At 60.5% G+C, this 7,016-nt stretch overlaps 2 protein-coding genes across 2 annotated transcripts in view; both read right to left on the reverse strand.

Annotated features, from left to right (window-relative positions):
• Nucleotides 1-463: 463 nt before the first annotated feature.
• Nucleotides 464-3,675, reverse strand: GNAT1 (G protein subunit alpha transducin 1). Its single transcript, XM_018068734.2, has 8 exons — nucleotides 3,481-3,675; nucleotides 2,124-2,166; nucleotides 1,788-1,929; nucleotides 1,559-1,716; nucleotides 1,344-1,472; nucleotides 1,131-1,260; nucleotides 891-1,044; nucleotides 464-680 (listed from the first exon to the last, which is right to left on the reverse strand). The coding sequence occupies exons 1-8, from the start codon at nucleotides 3,584-3,586 to the stop codon at nucleotides 490-492; spliced, it is 1,053 nt and encodes a 350-aa protein (XP_017924223.1). The 5' UTR covers nucleotides 3,587-3,675; the 3' UTR covers nucleotides 464-489.
• A 3,000-nt stretch (nucleotides 3,676-6,675) lies between these two features.
• LOC103755283 (semaphorin-3F) overlaps nucleotides 6,676-7,016 on the reverse strand; it is an 18,787-nt gene continuing 18,446 nt past the window's right edge. Inside the window, exon 18 of the mRNA XM_029958348.1 lies at nucleotides 6,676-7,012. Within this exon, the coding sequence (XP_029814208.1) occupies nucleotides 6,748-7,012 (265 nt within the window). The 3' untranslated portion in view covers nucleotides 6,676-6,747. The remainder of the gene's footprint in view (nucleotides 7,013-7,016) is intronic.

Raw genomic sequence — 7,016 nt, forward strand, 5'->3', positions numbered from 1 at the left:
CTCATGGACACCCAGAAACACCCAAGGGACCCCCCCCCAGCAACCCCCAGCTCCAAAGGATATCTAGGACACCCCAGCACTCAAGGGAACCCCTAGCACCCCTCAGCTCCAAAGGGGTACCAGGGATTCCCAGCACCAAGGGGCACCTGAAGTCCCCCAGTCTCCCCAGAGCCAAGGGTCGTCTGGAGACCCCTAGCACCCCTCAGCTCCAAAGGGAACCCAGGGACCCACAGCACCCAAGAGTCTCCAGCACCATGTAGCACCCAGGACCACCCAGGGACCCCCAGTGGCACTGGGTGCCCCACAGTGCTGGCTGGTGGGGGGACTGGTGGGAAGGGGGAGTGAGTTTGTGACCCCAGCCCAAGAGTGTCTCTGGGGTCACATCCTGAGGCAAATAGAGATGATTGTGGAGGTGGGGTGGGGGTAGCAACAGTGCTGGGTCTCAGAGGAGGGGGAGACTGGACTGGGGACGGGGCACTGGTCTGGGGTTCAGAAGAGCCCGCAGTCCTTGAGGTTCTCCTTGATGATGATGTCAGTGACGGCGTCGAAGACGAACTTGACGTTCTCGGTATCGGTGGCGCAGGTCATGTGGGAGTAGATCTCCTTCACATCCCGCCGCATGTTCAGCTCCAGGAACTGCACCTTGATGTAGTTGCCCGCATCGTCGTATGTGTTGGGACCTGGTGGCATGGCAGTGAGTGGGGTCCCCTCCTGGGCTGGTGTTCCCCTAAGGGGATGACACTGGCCCAGTGTCATCCAACACTCCCTCGGGTGGGCAAGGCTCGTGTGGCATCACTTACACGGGGTACTGAGGACACCTGGTGGGGGACTGCGGCGGGGTGGTGGCACCCAACCAGCACCACACCACCAGCAGCTGCTGCTGCACTCACCATCATAGTCGGGGAAGCAGATGCTGAGATGGGCCTTCTTGATCTTCTCCAGGAAGACATCCTTCTTGTTGAGGAAGAGGACGATGGAGGTGGTGGCAAAGTAGCGGTGGTTGCAGATGCTGTTGAAGAGGTGCAGGCTCTCGTGCATGCGATTCTGTGGAGGGACACAGCCCCATGGTGACCCCCCATGTCATGATGGGGACACAGGAGAGGGGGTGTGATGTGGTAAGCCTTCCTCACCACTTCGTCATCCTCCACCAGGACCATGTCGTAGGCGCTGAGGGCCGCGATGAAGATGATGCAGGTCACCCCCTCGAAGCAGTGGATCCACTTCTTCCGCTCTGAGCGCTGTCCACCCACATCAAACATCCTGGGCAGGACAAGGAAGAGTCAGTGTCCCCCATCCCCCTGTCCACCCCTGGCACCAGCCTTCGTTGGAAGCTTGGCCCCCACCTGAAGTTGAGGTCTTTGAAGGAGAACTGGGTCTCGATGATGCCGGTTGTCTTGACCCGGGAACGCAGCACGTCCTGCTCTGTGGGGACGTAGCCGGGGGTCACCAGGCGCTCCAGGTCCGACAGATAGCTGGCCAGGCACGTGGTGGGCATGAGACACAGGTTGGCACCCCCTGCCTGACCCCTCCCCCTGCCCACACCCCCCACCCCACATACTAGCCCGCAGAGTCATTGAGCTGGTACTCGGAGGCACGGTCAAAGCAGGCTTGGATGCCTGAGTCCTTCCAGAGCCGCCCGATGATTTCTGACATCTCCTTGGGCATGGTGCCCTCCTCAATGGTGTCTGAGAGGTGCAGCAGCTTGCGGGCATCATCCTGCGAGGGAGAGGGGTTCAGTGGGGCCAGGGGGCTGCAGGGACCCTCTGCCAGCATGGGATGCTCCTCACCTGGCGAGCTGTGTCCCCGTACTGGATGCTGAGGGTGGTCATGGCCCTCACGATGGCCAGCATGGACTGGAGTGTGTTGCTGTAGATGATGGCAATGAACTCCAGGCATTCCTCCAGCGAGTAACCGTCCTGGTGGATGATCCTGGCCAGAGAGGGAGTCATGGGGCTGAGCTGGGTGCAATGGGGCTGAGCCACACACTAAGGGGTGGGCACACCCCATGGCTGTGGCATGGGGCAGAGCCAGGCATGGTGGGACAGGGGCACCCCGTGGCTGTGTTGTGGGACAGGCACATGGCACTGTGGGGCATGGCCGAGTGACCCCTCCTTGGCACTTACTTCATTTGCTTGACAATGGTGCTCTTTCCCGACTCTCCTGCTCCTGAAGGGACAGAACATAGGTCATGGCAGTGCCCATGCCATGGGTGCCTCAAACTGTGCCTCACGCTGTCCCACTGGGACCCCTGGAGTCTGACACGGCTCAGGGCCCTGTTGGCTGTGCCAGGTCCACGGCTCAGGGCGTGCAGAGGGATTACAGCTGGTGCCAGTGGCATTAAGACTGGGCTGAGCTGCTGTGGCTAATGGGATCTGCGCAGCTCAGCTGGGAATGCACTCGGGGACCCAAGGGAGGGGTTGGGGACATGGTGGCATGGCAACCCCGCCACCCACCACTCAATGCCCCAAGCCTGTTGGCAGGGCAGAGGGACATGTCCTGGACCAGGCCATGATTGCAGCCATGGCCTCACCAAATACAAGGCATCCCAGTCCTCAGGCACCACCAGGAGGGACTGGGAAGGATCTGCAGTACGAGGGGGCTGCATGGGGATCCTTAGGAGGAGGGGGGGCTGATGGGATGGGGTGCTGTTAGGTGCTTCTGCTGAAGGCTCTTGGGATGGATTGGTTGTGGTTGGGGGGCCTGGGAGTGGGGGGATGTTGGGGTAGCTGGTTGGGTTTAGGGGTGTTGACAGGGAGAGGAAAACACTGTGTGGGGTTTTGGGGTTGGCTGGTTGCGTTTAGTGGTGCTGAGGGTGAGGGAAACGGGAGGTTGTTGGCAAGGGCTGGTTGGGTCTAGGGGTGCTGAGGGTGTGAGGGAAACATGAGGTAGGCTGGTGGGGTGTGCTGGTTGCTTTTAGGGGTGCCAAGCAAGTCAGGGGACTGTTAGGGTGGGCTGGATGGGTTTAGAGTGCCTAGGAGCAGGGGCTGTTGTGTGGACTGTTGGACTGGTTGGGTTTAGCAGGCAGTCAGAGAAACTTTAGTTGGGTTATAGGGGAGGGGTTGGTTGGTTTTAGGTATGTCTGGGAGTGGGAGGTTGTTGGGGACACTCTTGGGCTGTGCTGGTCTGGTTTAGGGATGCTGGAGGCATCAGGGAAACATTGGATGGGCTGTTGAGATGGGAAGGTTGGTTTTAGGGCTGCCTGGAAATGGGAGTGCTGTTGGAGTTTGGGCTGCTTGTTTTTAGGAGTGCTGGGGAAGTCAGGGGAATGTTAAGTGAGCTGTGAGGGTGGGTTGCTTGGTTTTAGGGGATCCATCTGGGGGCCAGGAGAACATTGGGTGGGCTAGTTGGTTTTGGGGGGGCTGTGGGATGTGCTGGTTGGGTTGAGGGGTGTTGGTAGGTGCTAGAGGAGCATTGGGTGGGCTCTTAGGGTGGGATGCACAAAGGATAGGTATGTTCCCCAGGGTGTCGTCTCCCCCTTACCCAGCAGCAGAAGCTTGACAGTCCTGGCATCCTTCTCAGCGTCTTCCTTGAGCTTCTTCTCCAGCTCCCGGGAATGCTTCTCCTCGGCACTGGCCCCGGCGCCCATCCTCGGCCCCGCGGCCCTGCGGCTCACCACCCGCTCCTTGGAGGTCAGCACCAGGATGGGCAACGAGCTCCAGCCCCCCGCCGCCTCCAGCGCTCTCTCCCTGTGCCCGCCGCCGCCGCCGCTGCCCACCCGATGTGGGCCAAGGACGGGGCCAAGGTCCCGGGGGGCCGCCTGCGGGGGGCTGTGCTCAGCACCCGGGGCTTAAGCCAGGCCCCCCCGATAAACCCCCTTCAATCTGCAGCAGGCTGAGCTCAGCAATCCTGTAGCTCCCGGTGTCAGCGCTTCTGCTGGGGGGGGCAGACCAACCAGCCCCCTGTTTTGCTCCCACCCTGGGGCTGGAGCAGTGATCTGGCCACCCTGGGGGATGTGGGACCCCCACCCACATGCAGCTCTGCTGTGGACCCCAGGAGTTTGGAATTGGGGGAATGAGAGTGTGTGTCTGCTAGGGTCTGGTCACAGTGTGTGGAAATGTCCCCATTGTCCCCATCTCACCTGGTCATACCCCCGCTCTGGATGAGTGCCCAGAGCCCCTCCCCAGCAAGCCATCCCAGTGTCCCTGGTCCTCTGTGCCCGGTGACTCCAGGGTTACTCTCCCTAGTGATTGAAAGGCAGCCCCAGCCTCCCCACCCTGGGTCCCCAGGGCCCTTCCAGGACCCTCCATCAATGTGCCCATGACACTGGGTGCCCTCCTTAGCATCCCCAGCCACCCACCAGCACACTCCCAGTGCCACCAGGCCAACTCAGTATCAACTCCATAGTGTCCCCAGGCCCTCCAGCAACACCTACACAAGTGTCCTCAGGGATGCCCGTGTACCCTCCCCAGGATCTCCAAGGCCCTCTCCAGTAACACATCCCAGTAATCCAAGAAGAAATCTCAGTGTCCCCAAACAATTCCAGTTCCCTGTGTGGTGACCACCCAAAAAAAGAACCCTGCCCAACGTCCACGGGCACCTCAGTGCCACACCTATGATACCCCACAGTGAGCCCCCACAATGTCCTTAGGCTCTTCAATGTCCCTTCCCAGTGCCCACCTCCTGTGTCCCCAGTGCCTCCCATCGCCCTCGTGGCCACCACAGTAATATTGAGTGTCCCCAGAAACACCTCGGTAACTCCCCAGTGTCCCCTCACCTCCGGTGACCCCAGGTCCTGCCAGGATTCCCCCAGTGACCCCAGTACAGCCCAGTGCCCCCGTGTTCCCCAGGCTGTTCCCGGCGCTTCCCCGTTCCCAAAGCGGGAGGTTCCTGCAGTGCCGCGCTCGGCTGCCAGAGGGCGGAAGCTCCCAGCGCAGCTCCCAGCGCAGCCCAGCGCCCCCAGTACGGCCCTGCACGCCCCTAGTACAGCCCAGAGCCCCTGCATCACCCCCGGTACAGCCCTGCACCACCGCCAGTACAGCCCAGTGCCCCATTACAGCCCTGCACCCAGTCACTGTGCCCAGTGCTGCCCCCAGCAGAGCCCCAGCCCGCTCCAGCACTCACACCAAGGCTGCCCAGAGGAGCCCAGTACTGCCTCCATTGCCCCAGTACTGAACAGTGCCCTACTATGGCCCAGTATCACCCACTACAGCCCCCAGTGACCCCTATACAGCCCACTACCACTGCCCAAACAGTACTCGCAGTACCACCAAGCACCAGCCCCAAGTGCCAAATCCTAATGCCCCAGTATTTCTCCTGGTGCTCCCATTACTGACTCTGAGTGTCCCTAGTGCTTCCAGTATCAGCTTCCAGTGTCCACGTTACTATCCCCAGTACAGCCCAGGACCCTCCAGCACTGACCCCAGGAGCTCCTGGTGCAGCTCAGAGGAGCCTGGTACCACCCCAATTGCCTGTCCATACTGATCAAAGTGCTCCCAGTACAGTCCAGTGTCACCAACTACCAACCCCACAATCCTGCAAAGTCTCTATCCTGCCCCATGGCCCCATGACCACCAAATACCAGCTCCCATTACAAAATCCTAAGGCTCCAGTACTTTCCCCAGTGCTCCCAGTACCAACTCTGAGTGCTCCCAGTGCCTTCAGCAAGAGCCAGTACTGGTGCCAGCCAACAGCCCAGCCCAGTGTACCCCAACACCCAGAAGTACCGCCCAGTACTGCCACCTCTCAGTGACCCCTGTGCTGCCCCCCTGGCACTCAGTGCCCCAGTGCTCCCCCAGGGAGCTGCAGCCCAGCCCTCTGCACCCCAGCAGGGCTCAGGGGATTACGTGGTGGGGGCCAGGCCCGTCCCCAACAGAGCACATGGAGGCACCCACATCTGTCCCAAAGCCACTGTTTATTTGGGGGTGCCCCCAGCCGCAGCACAGGGCACTTGCTCACCCTTGGCTGCCCCTGTGCTTCCCATGTACAACTATTTACAACTCCCCACACCCACTGGGATGCCCCAAGGGGGTGGCTAATGGGCCAGGTGCCCCAAACACTTCTGGGTGCCACTGTCACTGAGTGCCAGCAACTCGAGGTTTTACCCCAGCACACCCCCTTCTCCTTTCCCTCTCTACCCAATGATTCTGGCAAGCCCCCACCATGGCCTGAACTCCTCAGTCTTGTCTTGAGGGTTCAATCTCCTCCCTGCCAAGCCCCCAAGGAGGGGACAGGGTCCAGTACCCTTCTCCCACAGCCCACTTCTCCTCAGTTTGCCTGGTGATCTGCAGCATCCCCATGGAAAACACTTGTTCCTATGTGGGGAAACTGAGGCACAAAGCTACAACAGCCATGTGCAGGTTGTGCTGGGCAGACCTTGCCTGGGTTGCCTCTCCTCCTGCCTCACCTTCCCTGGCTGGGATTTGTCCCCCCTCCCACACCTGGACCTCCATCCCCCAGCACAGTGCTGTGCCCCAGCTGCAGGGGGACAGTGGTTGTGGTGACTGGTGGTCCCTGCACAAGAACAGGGGTACTGGGCAGGGGGAAAGACAGCAATGCTGGCTGTGGGCACCTCAGGGGTCCCTGCTCCTCCCTGGGGCCAGGAGGCAGGGGTCTCATTGCCCCAGTGAGTATGTACAACCTACAAATAAATACCACCTCCCGTGGGAGGGGGGAGTGCATGTGTCTGTGCGTGTGTGTGTGCGTGGATGTATATATATATATATATATATTTATTTATTTATAGATATTTTTAATATTAAAAGGGGGGAAAAATAGACCACTGTGCTAGCAAAGTCCCTGATGATGGTTTCATGTATGCCCATAGGCCTCTGGCTGGTGATTCCGGCGGTTTCGAGGCTTCTTCTGGTCCTGCTGCTCCTTGGCTTTGAGGCCAGCCAGCGGCTGCGGGGGGCTGGCAGCCGTGTGCCGCCAGTAGCCCTGGCAGTACTGGTCCAGGAGTCCCATTTCGGGCTGGGTGAGGAGCTGCAGCAGATCCTGGTAGCGGGGAGTGGGGGCACCCGGCAGGCCAGGAGGGGTCTCCGCCTGGACCAGCACGGCGTGGACGGCGCGGCTGCTGA

The sequence above is a fragment of the Manacus vitellinus genome, unplaced genomic scaffold, assembly GCF_001715985.3.
Source record: "Manacus vitellinus isolate BGI_N305 unplaced genomic scaffold, ASM171598v3 scaffold_14_pilon, whole genome shotgun sequence".
Classification (NCBI taxonomy): Eukaryota; Metazoa; Chordata; class Aves; order Passeriformes; family Pipridae; genus Manacus; species Manacus vitellinus.

What these genes read in the sequence shown, in the direction of transcription:
- GNAT1 (XM_018068734.2), bottom strand. Translation starts at nt 3,586, where the DNA reads ATGGGCGCCGGGGCCAGTGCCGAGGAGAAGCATTCCCGGGAGCTGGAG. An exon ending in ACGGGGACACAGCTCGCCAG is followed by an intron (nt 1,717 to 1,787) that starts GTGAGGAGCATC and finishes TCTCCCTCGCAG; the next exon opens with GATGATGCCCGCAAGCTGCT. An exon ending in CTGCTTCCCCGACTATGATG is followed by an intron (nt 681 to 890) that starts GTGAGTGCAGCA and finishes CCATGCCACCAG; the next exon opens with GTCCCAACACATACGACGAT.